This window comes from Pleurodeles waltl, chromosome 5 (assembly GCF_031143425.1).
Source record: "Pleurodeles waltl isolate 20211129_DDA chromosome 5, aPleWal1.hap1.20221129, whole genome shotgun sequence".
NCBI lineage: Eukaryota > Metazoa > Chordata > Amphibia > Caudata > Salamandridae > Pleurodeles > Pleurodeles waltl.
In genome coordinates, this window is record NC_090444.1 from 1,837,920,188 (window position 1) to 1,837,942,764 (window position 22,577).

Below are 22,577 nucleotides of genomic sequence, written 5' to 3' on the forward strand. Positions count from 1 at the left end.
TTTCCAACTTTGGTGGAGGTAAGCCCTTGTCTCCCCACGCAGGACAGTACCCCAGTGCACTGCGTCATTTGCAGCTGCCAAAGCTTGTTGGCATCCTTCCTCCAAGATCTTCATGCATCTTGGAGCTCCAGCACTCTATCCTGTGACGCACAGCTCCCTGAGTGGTTCTCTGACGGCATGGGAGCCTTTTTCGTAGTGCCCTGCACTAGCTTCCCAAGCTATGCGAGAACCTGGGTGTGGTGCATTCAGACCCTGAGGGTCTGCCAGCTAGAACTCGACCGCCACTAAGCCTTTCTAGTTTGGTTCTGCACGACCCTGGACGCCCAGAAAATCCAACATCATCTCCGCCAGTGGCAGTCCATAACATAATGGGACTTGCAGATCATTCATGGGGGCTACTCCCTCTCCTTTCAATCTTTCCCTCCCCCTATACCTCCTATTTAGGAACGACTGGCAGAGGATCACTTTGCTCTGCTCTGCTCTCAGAGAAAGTTACAGCTCTCTTGGCCAAAGGAGCTACAGAAAGATTCCCGATATCAGAAGTAGGAAGCAGTTGTTATTCCTGCTACTTTCTGATACCCAAAAAGAAGAAATATCTTTGTCCTATTCTAGACCTTAGGACCAGCGCCCCTTGGGTGGTAGTCGCAGCTCATCTGTGCAGGTTAGGAGTTTCTGTCTTCCCCTACCTTGACAACTGGCTATTGAATCACACCACACTGTTGTTTCCTGCATTTGCTGGGGGTCATACCTGACTCTCAGGTGCTCACTTTAACTGGAGTTGTTCAGGACACAGTGCAGTTTCGGACTTATCCTCCCGAGCAGCGAGTCTAGGATATTCAGGCTATGATACCAAGGTTTCAGTCTCCATCCTGGATATTGGTGAGAATGACTCCGAAGGTGCTGGGCCTCATGGCCTCCTACATCCTGCTGGTGAAACATGCCAGATGGCATATGCAGGCTCTGCAGTAGGACCAGAAGTTCCATTGGACACAACATCAGGGAAATCTCTCTGACATGGTCTGTATCTTGGAGGGAACTGCAAAAGACCTGCACTGGTGGCTCACAAACCACGATTGGGTCAAAGGTGGACTACTCTCCCTTCCCCAACCAGATCTGAGAGTAGTGACAGATGCGTCACTCCTGGGATATGGTGGTCATCAGGGAGAGGACTTTGGTCTCCGGCGGGGTCTGGGCTCCACATCATTTTGCTGGAGCTCTGGGCAATCCGGCTAGCATTGAAAGCATTTATTCCCTTTGTCAAGGGGAAATTAGTGTAGGTGTTCACGGACAACACCATGGTTATGTGGAACTGAAACAAACAGGTTGGGGTGCGGTCGTAGACCCTTTTTCAGGACTCTCTGCGCTTCGCGACATGGCTGAAACTTCAGGGCATAACCCTGGTAGTTCAATACCTGGCAGGTTCTCTGAATTCCAGGGCAGAGAAAGTCAGCCATTGATGTCTAGTGGATCACAAGAGGTGTCTCCATTCGTAGGTGGCACAAAGACTCTTTCAGCAGTGGGGAGAGTCTATTGTGGTCTGTTAGTGGACGATGAAGTGTAGATATATCTTAGTATGGATATGAGGCTTAGGTGGCAATGCTTAGCCAATTTTACAGCTTTTTACACTGATTGTATGCATGACGATGGTTGTCTAATGTGTATTTTTGTTGTAGGTCAAATTAGAAATAAATCAAGTTTTGATATCTAAGTTTGCAAGAGGACATGGATGTGTGTGATAGTGGCAATGCTTAGCATCGTTCAGTCCATGCCACCCAAAGCAATTGTCTATTTTTATATAATACAGGTACTTTTTATAGTAACAGAAAGACGCCACAGTCTTCACTCCAGAATTGTCTACTGTTCTCTTTTTACAGGTAAAAATGCACATAAAATCAATTACCGACTTTGAGTGGTTGAAGCAGAGCAGATTCTATTTTAAAGAAGATCTGGATCTAGTATGGGTGTCAATTACAGATGTTACCTTCGTCTATCAGAATGAATTTTTGGGCTGCACAGATCGTCTCGTTATAACTCCTTTAACGGATAGGTGAGAAATATAACGTAAAGCTTACGTTCATTCTTAATCATATTTGTATGTACTTACCACTCCTCAGCTGATAATGTATGCACCAGTTTCTAAGTCTACAGTTTTTGGAGCTATCTCTGGGCCGGCGAATGAATTTACTAAGCAAAAGTTTATTATGACAATTTAATAAATCTGTCTCGCTGAAACCACGTAGCAACCTAGTAGGTTTTGCCAGTGCTTAGCTTGCCTTCAGGCTGCCCCAGTCCCTATGACCTCCTCCTCAGATTCCCTCACTACCACCTGGCAAAAGTGCCCCCCATCTCTCCATAGCCCGTTTCTCACATATACTTCATTTGTTTAAATCACTGGTAAAGGCTAGTTTACTAACCCACTCAGCTATCCACATAAATTACAGATCTGTTCTTTGCAGCAGGCTTATTAACCCTCTGCACTACCCTATGGCCAGTCACAACTCGATCTCTCTAGAAGGAACATTAATCACAAGAGTTATCTTGACATTTTTATTGCTGCCTGAAATCGAGCGAACAAGGAACTCTGTATTAGGTGGTTTTAAATCATGAGTTATTGCTAAAGACTCCCCCACTCCCCAGCCCCCAAGGTCAGTGCCCCGCCCTAGGTCAGCGTTCAGTGCGGCTGCACCACTCAGTGCCATAAAGTTGGCCGTGCTTGCCTTCTTCCTCCTGAAAAGTGCCAAATGTGTCGGTAGTTCCAGATAAAGAGCAGACTACATTGGAGATGTTAACCTAATAATTCTAAATGTGTAAAACGTCTCAACACAACTTTGCCTAACCAGACAAAATCTCTACTGCTAGTTAACCTGACCCCAGCCCTACTGTATAGAAACTAGCTGCGGCTCTCTAGAGAAAACACAGTGTGGAGAGACTATTATTTATGAGGTATTATGTTTTTCCTCTGTGGTCAAAACAACCTTTACCTTTTTTCATTATTTTGATTTTCATTATATATATATTTTTTTTAATTGTGAGTTCTTCCATTCTTACCCTTAATGTTTAGGTATTGTCTAGCAAGTACACTAAAGGCTTGCATTAAGAAAGAAAAGTGGTGCTGCACCCAGTGCAGTGCCACTTTTCTTGTACCCCTTAGCACCCCCCAAACACCAGCATGTGTGCGCTGTATCTAAGATACAGCGCAACATGGCGGTAGTTAGGTAACTAGCGTCAGAATTGTGACGCTATTTCGGAGCTTTGCAGGATAAGCGTTAAAAATGTTTATACTAATCTTGCAAAGTCCATTGAAGCCTTGTGAAAACAATGGTGTGCCTCCTTTCAAACGCCTGCTCTGAGCAGGAGTTAAAAGTGCTGAAAAAATTACGGAAAGAAATCTCTTAGGCCCATATTTAACAAAAATGAAGCACAAATGCGTTAGCGTAGTTGTGCGTCAAAAAAATTACCGTAAGCAAATGTCATCTGTGCACCATATTTATAAAATGACGCACAATGGCGCTAAGGAATGATTAGCGTAAACAACTAATTATGCTAACCACTGCGACATGCTGTAGGAGGCTGGCCTGGCTTGTAGTGGATACCAATGGTACTTACACCTTGTGCCAGGTCCAGTTATCCCTTATTAGTAGAGTAGTGGTGTTCTAGCAGCTTAGGCTGATAGAGGTAGCTAAAGCAAAACAGCTTAGGCTGAACTAGGAGACATGCAAAGCTCCTACTATAACACTTATATCTCATATGTACTATACCATAAGAAAGATAATACTCAGAGTTACCAAAAATAAAGGTACTTTATTTTAGTGACAATGTGCCAAAAATATCTCAGAGGATATACTCCCTTAGGAGGTAAGTAAAATAGAAAAAATATACACACCAACCAAAATCAGGTAAGTAACACAGTCAGAAATTAATGCAAACACTGTAGAATACATTAGGCTGCAATAGGCCTAGGGGCAACACAAACCATATACTAAGAAAGTGGAATGCGAACCACAAATGGACCCCTAGGCTAGTGTAGTGTGTAAAGAGTCGCTGGGAGTGTAAGAAAACACTAAGGGTGTCCAAGATACCCCACACCAAGACCCTGGAAATTAGGAGTAAAGTACTAGTAATTCCCCAGAAACACACTAAAGTCGTGATAGAGGATTTTGCAAAGACCACAACAGACTGCAAAGCCCTGAAAATGGATTCCTGGACATGAGGACCTAAAAAGGAAGGGGACCAAGTCAAAGAGTCACAAAAGTGTCCGGGGGGGCAGGAGCCCACTAAACCCCGGATGAAGGTGCAAAATGGCTGCCTCTGGATGGAAGAAGCTGAAGATTCTGCAACAACGAAAGGTGCTAGGAACTTCTCCTTCATGCAGAAGATGTCACACGGCGTGCTGGAGGACGCACAGTTATTTTGCTAGCTGCAAGAGTCATGGTTGAAGAAAAAGGGTGCTGCCCGGGCCCATGAAGGACCAGGATGTCACCAATTGGGAGAGGAGACAGAGGGGACCCTCAGCAACGTAGAGAGCCCACGCACAAGAAGGTAGTACCTGCAGAAGTCCTTGAGCACGGGTTCAAGAAGCCTGAACACGGCGGTCTTCTCAACACTGCAAAAGAGGGTCCCACGACACCGGAGATCAACTCAGAGAGCTGAGCATCGCAGGACAGAGTGCTGGGGACCTAGGCTTGGCTGTAGATGCAGGATTCTGTGGAAATGTACACAGAAGCTCTGGTAGCTACAGTTCACACGGTGCACAGGATTACTGTCTGGAGAGGGGAGGCAAGGACTTACCTCCTCCAAATTTGGACAGTTGGACCATTGGACAGTCTGGGTCACTTGGGTCCACCACCTGTGTTCCAGGGGCTATGCCGTCAGGATCAGAGGGGACCCAGAGGACCGGTGACTGTAGGAGGCTGGACTGGCTTGTAGTGAGTACCAAGGGGTACTTGCACCTTGCACCAGGCCCAGTTATCCCTTATTAGTGTATAGGGTGTCTAGCAGCTTAGGCTGATAGATAATGGTAGCTTAGCAGAGCAGCTTAGGCTGAACTAGGAGACGTGTGAAGCTACTACAGTACCACTTAGTGTCATATGCACAATATCATAAGAAAACACAATACACAGTTATACTAAAAATAAAGGTACTTTATTTTTATGACAATATGCCAAAGTATCTTAGAGTGTACCCTCAGTGAGAGGATAGGAAATATACACAAGATATATATACACTATAGCAAAAATATGCAGTATAGTCTTAGAAAACAGTGCAAACAATGTATAGTTACAATAGGATGCAATGGGGAAACATAGGGATAGGGGCAACACAAACCATATACTCAAAAAGTGGAATGCGAACCACGAATGGACCCCAAACCTATGTGACCTTGTAGAGGGTCGCTGGGACTATTAGAAAATAGTGAGAGTTAGAAAAATAACCCTCCCCAAGACCCTGAAAAGTGAGTGCAAAGTGCACTAAAGGTCCCCTAAGGACAAAGAAGTCGTGTTAGAGGAATAATGCAGGAAAGACACAAACCAACAATGCAACAACGCTGGATTTCCAATCTGGGGTACCTGTGGAACAAGGGGACCAAGTCCAAAAGTCACAAGCAAGTCGGAGATGGGCAGATGCCCAGGAAATGCCAGCTGCGGGTGCAAAGAAGCTTCTACTGGACAGAAGAAGCTGCAATTTCTGCAGGAACGCAAAAGGCTAGAGACTTCCCCTTTGGAGGACGGATTACTCTCGCCTTGTAGAGTCGTGCAGAAGTGTTTTTCCGCTGAAAGAACGCCAACAAGCCTTGCTAGCTGCAAATCGTAAGGTTAGCGTTTTTGGACGCTGCTGTGGCCCAGGAGAGACCAGGAGGTCGCAAATTGGACCAGGAGGTAGAGGGGACGTCGAGCAAGACAAGGAGTCCTCTTAGCAGCAGGCAGCACCCGGAGAAGTGCCAGAAACAGGCACTACAAGGATGCGTGAAACGGTGCTCACCCGAAGTTACACAAAGGAGTCCCACGTCGCCGGAGACCAACTTAGAAAGTTGTGCAATGCATTTTAGAGTGCCGTGGACCCAGGCTTGGCTGTGCACAATGGATTTCCGCCGGAAGTGCACAGGGGCCGGAGTAGCTGCAAAAGTTGCGGTTCCCAGCAATGCAGTCTAGCGAGGTGAGGCAAGGACTTACCTCCACCAAACTTGGACTGAAGAGTCACTGGACTGTGGGAGTCACTTGGACAGAGTTTCTGGATTCGAGGGACCTCGCTCATCGTGCTGAGAGGAGACCCAAGGGACCGGTAATGCAGCTTTTTGGTGCCTGCGGTTGCAGGGGGAAGATTCCGTCGACCCACGGGAGATTTCTTTGGAGCTTCTAGTGCAGAGAGGAGGCAGACTACCCCCACAGCATGCACCACCAGGAAACAGTCGAGAAGGCGGCAGGATCAGCGTTACAGAGTTGCAGTAGTCGTCTTTGCTACTATGTTGCAGTTTTGCAGGCTTCCAGCGCGGTCAGCAGTCGATTCCTTGGCAGAAGGTGAAGAGAGAGATGCAGAGGAACTCGGCTGAGCTCTTGCATTCGTTATCTAAAGTTTCCCCAGAGACAGAGACCCTAAATAGCCAGAAAAGAGGGTTTGGCTACCTAGGAGAGAGGATAGGCTACTAACACCTGAAGGAGCCTATCAGAAGGAGTCTCTGACATCACCTGGTGGCACTGGCCACTCAGAGCAGTCCAGGGTGCCAGCAGCACCTCTGTTTCCAAGATGGCAGAGGTCTGGCGCACACTGGAGGAGCTCTGGACACCTCCCAGGGGAGGTGCGGGTCAGGGGAGTGGTCACTCCCCTTTCCTTTGTCCAGTTTCGCGCCAGAGCAGGGCTAAGGGGTCCCCTGAACCGGTGTAGATTGGCTTATGCAGAATTGGGCACATCTGTGTCCAAGAAACCATTTCCAGAGGCTGGGGGAGGCTACTCCTCCCCTGCCTTCACACCATTTTCCAAAGGGAGAGGGTGTAACACCCTCTCTCAGAGGAAGTCCTTTGTTCTGCCATCCTGGGCCAGGCCTGGCTGGACCCCAGGAGGGCAGATGCCTGTCTGAGGGGTTGGCAGCAGCAGCAGCTGCAGTGAAACCCTAGGAAGGGCAGTTTGGCAGTACCAGGGTCTGTGCTACAGACCACTGGGATCATGGGATTGTGCCAACTATGCCAGGATGGTATAGAGGGGGCAATTCCATGATCATAGACATGTTACATGGCCATATTCGGAGTTACCATTGTGAAGCTACATATAGGTAGTGACCTATATGTAGTGCACGCGTGTAATGGTGTCCCGCACTCACAAAGTCCGGGGAATTGGCCCTGAACAATGTGGGGGCACCTTGGCTAGTGCCAGGGTGCCCTCACACTAAGTAACTTTGCACCTAACCTTTACCAGGTAAAGGTTAGACATATAGGTGACTTATAAGTTACTTAAGTGCAGTGTAAAATGGCTGTGAAATAACGTGGACGTTATTTCACTCAGGCTGCAGTGGCAGGCCTGTGTAAGAATTGTCAGAGCTCCCTATGGGTGGCAAAAGAAATGCTGCAGCCCATAGGGATCTCCTGGAACCCCAATACCCTGGGTACCTCAGTACCATATACTAGGGAATTATAAGGGTGTTCCAGTAAGCCAATGTAAATTGGTAAAAATAGTCACTAGCCTGTTAGTGACAATTTGGAAAGAAATGAGAGAGCATAACCACTGAGGTTCTGATTAGCAGAGCCTCAGTGAGACAGTTAGTCACTACACAGGTAACACATTCAGGCACACTTATGAGCACTGGGGCCCTGGTGAACAGGGTCCCAGTGACACATACAACTAAAACAACATATATACAGTGAAAAATGGGGGTAACATGCCAGGCAAGATGGTACTTTCCTACAGTGACGCTGAGGTTTGGTGCCTGCTGAAGCAGGGGGAAGGTTCTGTCGACCCACAGGAGATTTCTTCGTGGCTTCCAGTGCAGGATGAAGGCAGGCAGCCCCCAAAGCATGCACCACCAGAAAACAGTTGAGAAAGCCGACAGGATTAGGCGCTACAATGACGCTGGTAGTCTTCTTGCTACTTTGTTGCAGTTTTGCAGGTGTCCTGGAGCAGTCAGCGGTTGATCCTTGGCAGAAGTCGAAGAGAGAGGTGCAGAGGAATTCTGGTGAATTCTTGCAAGTCGTTATCTGAGGAAAAGCCCACTGGAGAGACCCTAAATATTCCTCGGAGGAGGAGTGGCCACCTAGTCAGGTAAGCACCTATCAGGAGGGGTCTCCAAAGTCACCTGCTGGTACTGGCCACTCAAAGGCCCCCAGAGTGCCCTCACACCTCTGGATTCAAGATGGCAGAGGTCTGAGACACACTGGAGGAGCTCTGGGCACCATCCCTGGGGTGGTGATGGACAGGGGAGTGGTCACTCCCCTTTCCTTTGTCTAGTCTCGTGCCATAGCAGGGACTGGCCGGTCCCTAATCCGGTGTAGACTGGCTTATGCAAGGAGGGCACCATCTGTGCCCTTCAAATCATTTCCAGAGGCTGGGAGAGGCTACCCCTCCCCAGCCTTTAACACCTATTTCCAAAGGGAGAGGGTGTAACACCCTCTCTCAGAGAAAATCCTTTTCCCTGCCTTCCTGGGACTGGGCTGCCCAGACCTGAGGAGGGCAGAACCCTGTCTGTAGGATGGCAGCAGCTGTAGCTGCAGAGAAAACCCCAGAGAGCTGGTTTGGCAGTACCCGGGGTCCATAGTCGAGCCCCGGGAATGCATGGAATTGGCTCCCCAATACCAGATTTGGCATGGGGGGACAATTCCATGATCCTAGACATGTTGCATGGCCATGTTCGGGGTTAACATTGTGAAGCTACATATAGGTTATATTGACCTATATGTAGTGTACGCATGTAATGGTGTCCCCGCACTCACAAAGTCTGGGGAAATGGCCCTGACCTATGTGGGGGCACCTTTGCTAGTGCAAGGGTGCCCCCACACTTAGTAACTTTGCACCTAACCTTTTGGAAGTGAAGGTTAGACATATAGGTGACTTATAAGGTACTTAACTGCAGTGAAAATGGCTGTGAAATAACATGTGCGTTATTTCACTCAGGCTGCAGTGGCAGACCTGTGTAAAGATTTGTCTGAGCTCCCTATGGGTGACAGAAGAAATGCTGCAGCCCATAGGGATCTCCTGGAACCCCAATGCCCTGGGTACCTAGGTACCATATACTAGGGAATTATAAGGGTGTTCCAGTGTGCCAATTAAAATTGGAAAAAGTGGTCACTAGCCTATAGTGACAAATTTAAAGGCAGAAAGAGCATAAGCACTGAGGTTCTGATTAGCAGAGCCTCAGTGACACAGTTAGTCACTACACAGGTATACACATTCAGGCCACACACTATGAACACTGGGGACCTGGCTAGCAGGATCCCAGTGAGACAGGCAAAAACAAACTGACATGCATGTAGAAATGGGGGTAACATGACAGGCAAAATGGTACTTTCCTACACAACCCTCCCTTCCCCCAAACGAGGGACAATAAGGCTAACCATACCCAGATGAGTCTTCATTGTCTAAGTGGAAATATCTGGAGATTCCATCCGCATTGGAGTGGGTACTTCCAGGTCTATGTTCCACTGTATAGTCCACTCCCTGTAGGTAGATGGACCACCTCAACAATTTAGGGTTTTCACCTTTCATTTGTTTAAGCCATAACAGAGGTTTGTGGTCTGTCTGAACAACAAAGTGAGTACCTATCTGTCACTCTAAGGCCTTGATAGTGAGGCCTGCCTTTAGCAGGGCCTCCAAAACGTTCCATAGGTAGACCAGGTGATCATCCCAGGTGGAGCTAAAGACAGCTATATCATGTAGATATGCTGCACTAAAGGCTTCCAATCCTTGGAGGACTGTATTCACTAACCTCTGCAAAGTGGCAGGTGCATTTTTCAATCCAAAGGGTATCCCAGTGAACTGTTAGTGCCCTCCAATGGTTGAAAATGCTGTTTTAGGTTTAGCATCTTCTGACAACTTAATCTGCCAATACCCTGCAGTTAGATCAAAAGTGCTTAGATACTTGGCAGAAGCCAGTGCATCTATCAGCTCATCTGCCCTGGGTATAGGGTGAGCATCAGTTTTGGTTACTTGATTGAGACCTCTATAGTCAACACAAAACCTCATTTCCTTTTTACCATTTTTACTATGAGGTTTGGGGACAAGCACCACTGGGCTGGCCCAGGGGCTTTCAGAAGGTTCAATCACTCCCAGATCCAACATTGTTTGTACCCCTTGTTTAATACAGTCTCTGGCATGGTCAGGCTATCTATAAATTTTACTTTTGAATGGTAAACTGTCTCCAGTGTCAATTGTATGCTCACACCAGGTAGTTGCACCTAGAATCAGTGAGAAGAGGTCAGAGAACTGATCTAGGAGATTTATGCAGTTGTCTTTCTGCTCAGCAGTAAGGCAGTCTGCTAACACAACTCCCTCCACTAAGCCATCAGCTTCAGTGGTGGAGAAGAGGTCAGGGAGAGGGTCACTCTTGGTGAGCCAATTCCATGCATCCTGGGGGCTCCACCATGGACCCCCAGTACTGCCAAACCATCTCTCTAAAGCTTGCACTGCAGCTACAACTGCTGTCACCTCACAGACAGGGTTCTGACCCCCTGGGGTCTGGGCAGCCCTGTCCCAGGAAGGCAGAACAAAGCATTTCCTCTGAGAGCAGGGTATTACACCCTCTCCCTTCGGAAACAGGTGTTACAGGCTGGGGAGGGGTAGCCTCCCCCGGCCTCTGGAAATGCTTTGAAGGTCACAGATAGTGCTCTTCTTGCATAAACCAGTCTACACTGGTTCAGGGACCTCTTTTCCCCTGCTCTGGCGCGAAACTGGACAAAGGAAAGGGGAGTGACCACTCCCCTGTCCATCACCACCCTAGGGGTGATGCGCAGAGCTCCTCCAGTGTGTCCCAGACTTCAGCCATTTTGCTTTGCAAGGTGTTTTGGCACTCTGGAGGCCTCTGAGTGGCCAGCAGGTGAAGTCAGAGACCCCTCCTGATAGGTCCGTACCTGATAAGGTAGCCAGTCCCCCTCTCAGGGCTATTTAGGGTCTCTCCTGTGGGTTCTCTTCAGATTATGCTTGCAAGTTTCCTTTAGGAATCCTCTGCAACAACTTTAGCATCCCCTGACCTAGGATCAACCTCAGCCTGCTCCAAGAAATGCTGTAACTGCAACAAAGTATCCACAAGAGATACTTTTCTTCAGCAACCTCAGCTCCAAGTCAGCAACTGCAACAGCTTCCACGGTGTGCACACTCTGAGGACTCCCTGTCTTCATCCTGCTCCAGAAGGACTGAAGAAATCTCCCGTGGGGTGACGGAGTCACTCCCCTGCTCCAGCAGGCACATTCCAAGACGACGACCGGTACCCTTGGACTCCTCACACAGCGACGAGCGTGCTCCTAAGGACATAGAGGGTGGACATGATCGACATAGACTGTGCTGAGGTCCTGCTGAAGCAATTTGGAGGAGGTAAGACCTTCCCAGAGAGCGACGGTACCCCTGTGTACTGCGTCTTCTTCACCTCCTGAGGCCTCTATGCACTATTTGCAAAATTCCTTCATGCACAGCCTGGGCCAGGTCCCCAGCACTCCATCCTGCGACGCTCAACTTGTTGAGTTGTTCTCCGCGGCGTGGGACCTTCCTTTGTTGTGCTGCATCAACTGCGTCTTGCACCTCCTTTGTCCCCGTGTCCTGGGACCTCCCGGGCTGCTGGCTGGCATCCTGAGGTCTCTCTAAAGTGCTTAGAGTCCCTTCTTACTCCTCACACAGAGTTGAGGCCCCCAGGGCCCTTCTGGGTCCATCCAGCACCATTTTGACACAAAACAGACTTTTGTCATAGCCAAGGCTTGTTGGCATCTTCCAACCCGAAATCACGTCTGCAACGATCTTCATGCCGTGGGACATCTTTTGCATCATGCAGGAACCCACTGGCATCTTCCTAGGGTGCATTTCTGCAGTCTTCGACTAACCGGTGACTCTTCTTTTGCACCCTCTTCTGGGTTGGACGGGGCTCCTGGCCTTCCTGGAGCTTCTTTCGACTTCTGGAGTTGGTCCCTTCCTTTGCAGGTCTTCAGGCCCAGGAATCCAGCAGTTGTTCTTTGCAGACTTGGTTGGCTGCTGCAAAATCCAAATCACGAGGTGAAGTTTGTCCTAAGGAAACTTGCAGTACTTTACTCCTGGTTTTCTGGACTCTGGGGTAGGGTAATTTACTTACCTTTACTGTATTCTTATTTTCCAAGCGATTCTGCACACAGTACACTTGTCTAGGGGGGAATTTGTGATTCGCATTCCACTTTCTTAGTATATGGTTTGTGTTGCCCCTAGACTTATTTTCTCCCATTGCATTTTATAGCATTTCCTATTGTTTGCACTATCGTATGATTAATTACTTACCTTATTTTGGTGTCTAGTGTATATATTGTGTATAATACTTACCTCCAGAAGGAGTATTGCCTCTAAGATATTTTTGGTACTGTGTCACCCAAATAAATACCTTTATTTTTGGTAACACTGAGTATTGTCTTTACTTGTGTATAAATGCTAAGTAACTATAAGTGGTATTGCAGGAGCTTTGCATGTCTCCTAGTTCAGCCTAAGCTGCTCCGCTATAGCTACCTCTATCACCCTAAGCTGCTAGAACACTACTTCATTTCACTAATAAGGGATAACTGGACCTGGTATAAGGTGTACGTACCCAAGGTACCCACCACAAACCAGGCCAGCCTCCTACATGTATCAATACCAAGTTAGACGGTTTATGAATAAATAGCAATAATCTGTTTTAAAAGTTGACAGTGCATTTTTCAGAAACAATTCTGGGGGGGAGAAAAGTTAGTATGAGTTGAAGGTAAGTACAAGACTTACAGTTCCAGTCTCTGGGGGTTAGGATGTCCACAGGCTGGGGTTCAAGTTAAACCCAAACACCCACCACCAGCAATATGTGGCCGGCCGGGTGCAGAGGACCAAGTTGAGGTTGGTTTAACATGGGCTCCTATGGAGACTGGGGGCACTCGGAATCAGGCCTGCTTGCAGTTAAGTACTCAGGTCTTCATAGGGCAGACCTGGGGGGTTTAGAGGAGCACCGGGGGGGCACAGGTCAGCACCAAACACGCACCCTCAGCAGTGCGGGGACGGGTGGGTGCAGGATGCAAACACAGCCTCGGGCTCCCAATGCTTTCTTATAAGGGGACCCCAGGGGCCACAAAGATGCTGCAGGTGAAGTCCAGAGGGTCGGTTCCGGGAAACCAAAGGCTGGACAAGGAGAGGGCCTGACTGCTGGACGCTGCTGCACTGAAGGTCGGATTCCCCAAGGCTAGACGGCTGATGGTGCAGGGATACCTTTTGGCGTCTGGAATATTTGTCTGGTTCTGTCGCGGTCACAGGGGTCCTCCAGATTCAGCCTGCAGGCGTTGTCGTGGTGGACGGGAAGGGTCAACCCAGGGTGGGCACTTGCTCAGAATCACCTGGGGACAAGCTCCAGTCGGTTGGGCAACCTGGACACGAGCAGTGGGCGTCAGGTGCAGAGTGGACAGGACTCTCAGATCCTGGGGGGGCTCTGAAGTTCTTTGATGGAGTTTCTTCTTGGACAGGGCGCTGTTCATGGGAGCTGTTGGTCCTCTGGTGCACAGACAGTCCTCCAGAGGCTTTTCGGAGGTTGCTGGTCCTGCAGGATGCATTGCCTTCTTTTTGCAGGGCTTATCTGATAGAGACTTCTAGTTGCAGATTTCTTACCTTTGAATTTCCCCAATCGTCAGACTGGATCTGGATATTTTTCTTCGAGCAGTACCTCTGCATGCCGTCAGATGACGTCGGTCGACTCTGCGGGCGTCGTTGGCGCCGTGCTTGTCGTGATGACGTTGTGGTCGTATATAGGCACCACCCCGGCGCACTGACGTCAGTTCTGTTCTTTCCGCACCAGCCTACGCGCAGATCCGGATAGAGCTATCTCAGTCATTTTTTGACAACGACGATACTTTTGTCGAAGTTTTTGATGACTTCATGGATGCATCGAGGGATGTCCAGCAAGACCGGATTCAAGCCCTGCGACTCCTGTCACCGAAATATGTTGGTGACAGATCCGCACCTCGTGTGTCTTTGGTGCCTGGAGTGCGATCACGACCCGAAGTCTTGCTCTGAGTGTCGGGCTATGAACTCGAAGGCTTTGAGGGAGCGGTCCCTAAAGCTCATGGTGGCCAGACACTCGACTCCGCAGTGCTCACGGTCCCATTCGAAAGGAAGGTCTCGAGATCGGCTGCAGAGTCACCACCACTTCTCGTCCTCCAAGTCATCGGGACATTCGGGTCACAAAAAGAAGAAGTCGAAGGACAAGCATTCTTCGACTTCACCCCGTCGATCGGATGATACGACGCAGGAAGAGCGTCAACGCTCAAGGCCTCCGTCAACGGAGCTTTCATCTGGGTCGGCTCTGCGCTTCCCCGACTTTCCGAGAGCCGGAGCCACCCCCACCCAACGTAAGGAATTTTACGAGGCCATGCGCCTCATTTTTGGGCAGTCCGACCCACCTTCGGCGCCTTCGGGCACAGGTGAATCGGTTAGGGTTCCCTTGGTTTCAAAGCCTTTGGCTTCGGCCACGACTCTGGAGGGCCCCTCCAGATCCAAGCACGGATCCGTCCTGACACCCGTCGTGCCACAGTGACCTTCCCTGGCATCGGGTCAGACGTTGACGCTCCCGATGTCGGTTGAGCCAACAAACAACATTGATCCCATCCTCATACCCGACGACCCAGAACCGGAACAACGTCGATCGATGCCGATTACGTTCTCCATGGGCTCTCCTGGGCCCAGGGTTGATCCAGACCCTTATTCTTGTGGGTATGGATATGGGGAGAGTATGGAGGGGATGCTGGACCCTTTAGAATACCAGCTTGACCCCCAAATAGACTGGGTGCAGGATTTGGGTGATGCCAGTGGTCTAGACACGTTCCTTGACACTGGCATGCTCTCTCCTCCTAGCGGGCTACAGAGGGTGCTTCTTATTCCATGGTGGTGAGAAGGGCAGCTGAGGTCCTGGACCTTGAGCTATATTCTGTGGAGGTTAGGCATAATATCCTAACCGACATGCTTCAGCCGGGCTCTTCCTCTTCCGAACCCCTTCTTCCCTTTAATGAGGCACTGACAGACGTCCTTTTGAGTACTTGGTCCAGACCCAGCACAGGGGCTCCTGTGAATAGGACGATTGTCCGCCGCCATCGGCCTGCGCAGACAGACCCAAAATTCCCCACCCAACATTCCACGCCTGAAAGCTTCCTCTTCATCTGGCGCATTCCCTGCCGCACCTTCAGATAGGGAATCAAAAAGACTAGATAATTTGGGGACGAAGTTGTTTTCTTCCAACAGTCTAGTTCTGCGGTCCGTGAACACCGCATGCCTTTTGGGCCGCTATTCCCATACTCTCTGGGATTCAGTCGCGCAAGTGCTGCCTCGAGTTCCTGAGGAGGCCCGGACTATCCTTTCCCAAGTCATAACAGATGCGAGGGATGTAGTGAAGTTCATGATTCATTGTGGACTGGATACAACTGTCTCTCTAGGCAGATTGGTTGCAACTGTGGTGGCACTGAGACGCCACACCTGGCTGAGAACATCTGGCTTTTCAAGGGATGTCCACCAATCCTTGATGGACATGCCCTTTGATGGCACACGTCTCTTCGGAGGGCTCGGCGCTTGAGCGCTTTAAGGATTCCCAAGCCACAGCCTGGTCCCTTGGCCTTGCGCCCCACCTAGACCCCAGCAGTCTGCCTTTTGCCCCTTTCGTGGCTACGGAAGGGGCACCCAACCGCATCCTTTACCCCCTGGCCACTGACCCGTGCATGCTGTACAGCCCCTGCGCAGATGCGGGATCCCACGCCCCTGGGGAGCAGGGAGCCACCAGGTCACCCAGTCCACCCCACCCCCTCTTCAGCCTCCAAGCCTTCCTAGTCTGCGGGTACATCAGGAGCCAGTGGGTGGCAGGATACGCTATCACCTGCCCCAATGGCAATCCATTACCTCGGACAGGTGGGTCCTCCAAATTGTCCCAAGGGGCTACTCCCTCCCCTTCGAGACATCTCCTCCAGCCATGCCACCTTCATACACTCGGATATCGGAGGATCCTATGGTGCTTCTTCGCAAGGAAGTCCAAGCCCTTTTGGCCAAAGGAGCTATAGAGAGGGTTCTGTTGCCAGAAGTAGGTCGTGGTTGCTATTCCTGCTACTTTCTGGTTCCATAAAAAGGACAAAGGTCTTCGGCCAATAGTAGATCTTTGGTCCCTCAATCTCTTCCTCAAAACAAAAAGGAGAAGTTCAAAATGTTGATATTGGCTCAGGTCCTATCTGCCCTGGATCCCAGAGACTGGATGGTAGCGTTGGACTTGCAAGACGCATACTTCCACATTCCCATCTTGCCGTCCCACTGACGTTACCTATGATTCGTGGTAGGTCACGAGCACTTTCAGTTTACCATGCTCCCCTTTGGCCTTACCATTGCCCCTCAGGTGTTCACGAAGGTGATGGTAGTGGTGGCAGCTCATCTGCGCAGTTTAGGCGTCCCAGTCTTCCCCTACCTCAACAATTGACTGTTGAAGGGGAACTCGCCCCATACAGTCGTCCCCCATCTCCAGACTACGGCAAAATGTTTGCATTCGCTGGGGTTCACTATCAACGTGCCGAAGTCACACCTGACTCCTTCTCAGACGCTCTCTTTCATCCGAGCTGTTCTGGATACACTGCAGTTTCTGGCATATCCTCCCGGAAAGCGATATTTCGGCTATGATACCGATGTTTCAGCCTCTGTCCTGGATTTCAGTGAGAATGACTCTGAGGCTGCCAGGCCTCATGGCCTCCTGCATCCTGCTGGTTCAAAATGCCAGGTGGCATATGCGGACTCTGCAGTGGAACCTGAAGTTCCAGTGGGTGCAGCATCAGAGGAATCTCTCCGACAAGGTCCAGATCTCGGGAGGAACTGTGAGAGACCTGCAGTGATGGTTAACAAATCAGGATTGGATCATGGGCAGATCCCTCCTTTTCCCAACCAGATCTTATGGTCATGACAGATGCTTCACTCCTGGAAGGTGGCGGCCACATGGGAGAGGCAGAGATAAGAGGCATCGGGTCTCTGGCAGAAACCGGGCTCCATATCAATCATTTGGAGCTCCGATAGATTCGACTAGCATTGAAAGCATTTCTTCCCTCCCTCAAGGGGAAAACAGTGCAGGTGTTCACAGACAACACCACCGCCATGTGGCATTGCAACAAAGCCTCTGGACATGGCTGGAACATCAGGGCATTTCCTGGTTCAACACCTGGCAGGCTCCTTGAATGCCAGAGCAGACAAACTCAGCCGACTATGCGTGGTTGATCATGAATTGCGTCTCCATCCGGCGCAAGGTCTCTTCCTGTGGTGGGGAGAACCTTGGTTAGACTTGTTTGCCTCTGTAGAGAACGCGCAATGTCAGCTGTTTTGCGCTTTGGAGTTTCCAAGGCGGCACTCGCTCTGTAATGCTTTTTGTCGCTAGTGGAATTCAGGCCTCTTGTATGCCTTTCCGCCTATACCACTTCTGCCCAGAGTTCTGAAGAAGATCGGGCAAGACCAGGCCCAAGTAATACTGGTGGCTCTGGACTGGGCACGAAGAGTCTGGTATCCCGAGCTCATGAACATGGCTATAGTTCCTCCGGTCAGACTGCCCCTTCGGGAGGATCTTCTGTCGCAGCAGCAGGAGAGGCTCCTCCACCCGTCAACTCTGCGGCTTCATGCGTGGAGATTGAACAGCGACAGTTGAAGTCTTTTGACCTGCCACCTGAAGTCTGTGGCATTATCTTGGCAGCCAGGCATCCCTCAACCAAAACTGTATATGCCTGTAATTGGAAGAAATTTGTGGCATGGTTCATCGACATTTCTGTTCATCCTCTATCTGCTCCTCTTTCTCAAGTTCTTCTCTTTATTCTTTCCCCTGCCCGGCAGGGTTCCACCTTGGGCATTCTTAAGGGATATCTCTCTGCTATCTCTGCCTTTTTGAGGTTACCAGATCAGCCTTCCTTATTTAAATCTCCCATAGTTGGGAGGTTTCTTAAAGGCCTCACTCATCTATTTCCTCCTATCCCATTCATCATGCCCCAATGGGATCTCAACCTGGTCTTAACATACCTTAAGTGTACCCCGTTTGAACCACTTCACAACTGTCGTCTAAGGCTCTTAACTATAAAGACTGGCTTTTTAGTTGCCATTACTTCTGCCCGCAGAGTTAGTGAACTCCAGGCTCTGTCATCTAAGCCACCTTTTCTTGTCATACATCCTGACAAAGTAGTGCTTCGCATGAGGGCTTCTTTTCTACCTAAGGTAGTGACACCCTTCCATGTCGGACAGTCCATCACCTTGCCTATCTTTTTTGCACCCCCACATCCCTCTCATGAAGAGGAGAGACTCCACCGCCCGGGCCCAAAAAAGGGCTCTTGCTAAAAAGCAACCTCCCGAAGGTTTGCAAGCTCACTCCACCAGAGCTACTACTGGATATTTGTCAGGCAGCAACGTGGGCAGCTCTGCACACTTTTACCAAACACAATGCATGGACAATCAGGTCAGAAGGGACGCTTACTTTGGCTGTTCGGTCCACAGATTTTTTGATGTGATCTTGATTCGCAGCCCACCACCGGGAATGGTATTGCTCGGGTATCTATTGAAAGGTAAGGAATCTGCAACTAGAAGTCTCTATCAGATGTACAAGTTACTTACCTTTGGTAACAAAATATTTGGTAGAGACATATTCTAGTTGCATATTCCTTACCGGCCCGTCCATCCTACCTGCACTGCGAACTGATTTCTAGGGATGGAACTTTCCCTTAAGGGCCCTAGTTTTGGTGCACCACTCTCAGTGTTCTTCATGGCTCCGCGTTACTGGTGTGGAAAGTCGTGAAAAGAAACTGACGTCAGCGCAACAGGGTGGCGCCTATATACGACTGCAACTTCATTACGGCGAGCATGACGCCAACGATGCCCGCGGAGTCGACTGACTCCACCTGACGGCGCGCAGAGGTACTGCTCAAAGAAAAATCTCCAGATCTAGTCTGACGCCTGAGGAAATTCAAAGGTAAGGAACCTGCAACTAGAATATGTCTCTACCAGATATTTGTACTTAAAGCTGGAGACAAGCTGGTAGGGCTGTGGCCAAGTCAGTTTGCGTCTTCTGTCTTCTCTGCTCGGGGTCAGCTTAGCAGTCCTCTATCTTTCTTACTGTGAGGTAGTCAGGAATCTGATGAACTGGGTTCAGCAGAGCCCTTAAATCCTGGATTTAGGGGTGTAACAGGGGTCAGAGGGCAGTACCCAATGGCTACTGTCCCTGAGGGTGGCTACACCCTGCCTGTGTCCACTCCCTTTGGGGAGGGGAGCACAGACCTAACCCTATTGGTCCTTGTCCTCCAAACTAAGATGGAGGATTTTGCAAGGAGCGGGTCAACTCAGCACTGGACGCCTTAGGGGTGGTCCCAACTGAGGTAGTTACTCCATATTTTCCCTAATTTTCCCGCCGGGGCTTTGTCTGGGGGAAGGCATCTCCACTAGCTGAGGGCAATGAAATAAGAGGCCTGAGCCTTTGAGGCTTACCACTAGGTGTTACATTTCCTGCAGTGAGGAGGTGTGAAGCACATCCACCCAGTGCAGGCTTTGTTTCTGGCCAGAGAAAGAACAAAGGCTCTCACCCCATGTGGTCAGAAACTTGTCTGAAATTGGCAAGCTGGCACAGACCGGTCAGTCCTGCACTAGCAGTTTGGCTAACATGCAGGGGGCATCTCTAACATGCCCTTCGGGTACATTTTTTAATAAATCCAACACTGGCATCAGCGTGGGTTAATTGTGCTGAGAAGTTTAATACTAAACATCACAGTATTCAGTGAAGCCATATGGAGCTGTGGAGTTTGTAATGACAAACTTCCTGCCCATATACTCAATATGGCCACACTGCACTTACAATGTCTAAGAATGGAATTAGACACTGTAGGGGCATATTGCTCATGTAGCTATGCTCTTACCTGTGGTATAGTGCACCCTGCCTTAGGGCTGTAAGCCCTGCTAGAGGGCTAACTTACCTATGCCACAGGCAGTGGTTTGTGGGCATGGCACCCTGAGAGGGGTGCCATGTTGACTTTGACTTTTTATCTCCACCAGCACACACAAGTTGCAAAGGCGTGCATGTGCTTAGTGGGGTGTCCCCCAGGGTGCCATAATACATGTTACAGCCCTTGGGGACCTTCCCTGGTCACAGGGCCCTTGGTACTATGGGTACCTTTTACAATCAACTTAACTGTGTGCCAGAGGTGTACCAATTGTGAGAACAATGGTACAGTTTTAGGGAAAGAACAGTGGTGCTGGAGCCTGGTTACCAAGATCCCAGCACACTCTCAGTCACGTTGGCATCAATGTCAGGCAAAAAGTGGGGGGTGGGTAACCATACTAACAAGGGCACTTTCCTACAACAGATATCCATGCAAGTTGACATATGGCATGTATGGGTCAGAACAAAGTGTCTGGAGTTTTCCCTTATGAGAGCACCAGTACAATTAATATGTGTGGAACAGAAGAGGCAAATTTGATCAGTGACAGGAAGATGTCAGTGTGCCAGGATACATACCCCAAATAAGTTTAGTAATATGTGCCAAACTTTACAAGATCATTTCTGACAGACCTCAGCGATGACAGCTGAAGTTCCATACTTACCTGTCAAAGATTCCGTATACATACACAATGTGAATGTCAGGAACTGGGGATGACAAATGTTTTGAGTAGTTGGTGTCATATTGCAGCCAATCTGACACCTCCTTTGTCATAGGGGATACATATAGTCATACATATAAATCAATACAAAAAGCATACCCTAAGGCATTCCTCTAACTTGGCCAGTGCACACATGAGAACACCCAGACACTCAATCAACATGAAGACCTAATTGTCTAAAACTAGCAGGATTTATTGAAACATTAAAACAACACCTTATTAAAACCTAACCTAGACACTATCCTACACTAAACTAACATACTAACTTATCTAAACTTACCCCTGCAGCTATCTATCCTAATCTAAACTTATCTTAAACATTTAATACCACACACTAAACATTGTCCCCCCACCCCCTTAAGAGACATGATACGAGTAGGACAACATAAACTAAGGCTACACATATACTAACTTAACCTGTATCCTAAACAAATATATATATATATTTGGTAAATTGTTACCAGATTTTTCCTTTTTTTTCTTTATTTTTTATAAACATACCCCATACATAACCCCTCACCCAAACCCCGTAACAATAAATATATATATATTTTGTACATTTTTAACCCCTTCGCTGCCAGGCCTGTTCCCCCTCCTGTGCCGAGCCTTTTTTTGGCTATTTGGGGCAGTTCGCGCTTTGGCCCTCATAACTTTTTGTCCACATACGCTAGCCAAGCCAAATTTGCGTCCTTTTTTTACAACATCCTAGGGATTCTAGAGGTACCCAGACTTTGTGGGTTACCCAGAAGGAGGCCAAGAAATTAGACAAAATACAGTGAAAATTAAGTTTTTTTTAAAAAAAATGGGAAAAAGGGGCTGCAGAAGAAGGCTTGTGGTTTTTTCCCTGAAAAGGGCATCAACAAAGGGTTTGCGGTGCTAAAATCACCAGCTTCCCAGCTTTCAGAAACAGGCAGACTTGAATCAGAAAACCCAATTTTTCAACACAATTTTGGCATTTTACTGGAACATACCCCATTTTTACGATTTTTTGTGCTTTCAGCCTCCTTCCAGTCAGTGACAGAAATGGGCATGAAACCAATGCTGGATCTCAGAAACCGCAACATTTCTGAAAAGTAGACAAAATTCTGAATTCAGCAAGGGGTAATTTTTGTAGATCCTACAAGGGTTTCCTACAGAAAATAACAACTGAAAAAGAAAGATATTGAAATTGAGGTGAAAAAAACATCAATTTTTCTCTACGTTTTACTCTGTAACTTTTTCCTGCAATGTCAGATTTTCGAAAGCAATATACTGTTACGTCTGCCGGACTCTTCTGGTTGCGAGGATATATAGGGCTTGTAGGTTCATCAAGAACTCTAGGTACCCAGAGCCAATAAATGACCTGCACCCTGCAGTGGGTTTTCATTCTATACCGGGTATACAGCAATTCATTTGCTGAAATATAAATAGTAAAAAATAGCTATCAAGAAAACCTTTGTATTTCCAAAATGGGCACAAGATAAGGTGTTAAGGAGCAGTGGTTCTTTGCACATCTCTGAATTCCGGGGTGCCCATACTAGCATGTGAATTACAGGGCATTTCTCAAATAGACGTCTTTTTTACACACTGTCTTACATTTGGAAGGGAAAAAGGTAGAGAAAGACAAGGGGCAATAACACTTGTTTTGCTATTCTATGTTCCCCCAAGTCTCCTGATAAAAATGATACCTCACTTGTGTGGGTAGACCTAGCGCCCGCGACAGGATATGCCCCAAAACACAACGTGGACACATCACAGAAAACAGAGCTGTTTTTTGCAAAGTGCCTACCTGTAGATTTTGG

At 48.6% G+C, this 22,577-nt stretch overlaps 1 protein-coding gene across 1 annotated transcript in view; it reads left to right on the forward strand.

Annotated features, from left to right (window-relative positions):
• Positions 1–22,577, forward strand: part of DNAH8 (dynein axonemal heavy chain 8) — a 9,979,189-nt gene that overhangs the window by 6,028,838 nt on the left and 3,927,774 nt on the right. The window contains exon 47 of the mRNA XM_069236651.1: positions 1,875–2,047. Within this exon, the coding sequence (XP_069092752.1) occupies positions 1,875–2,047 (173 nt within the window). The remainder of the gene's footprint in view (positions 1–1,874; positions 2,048–22,577) is intronic.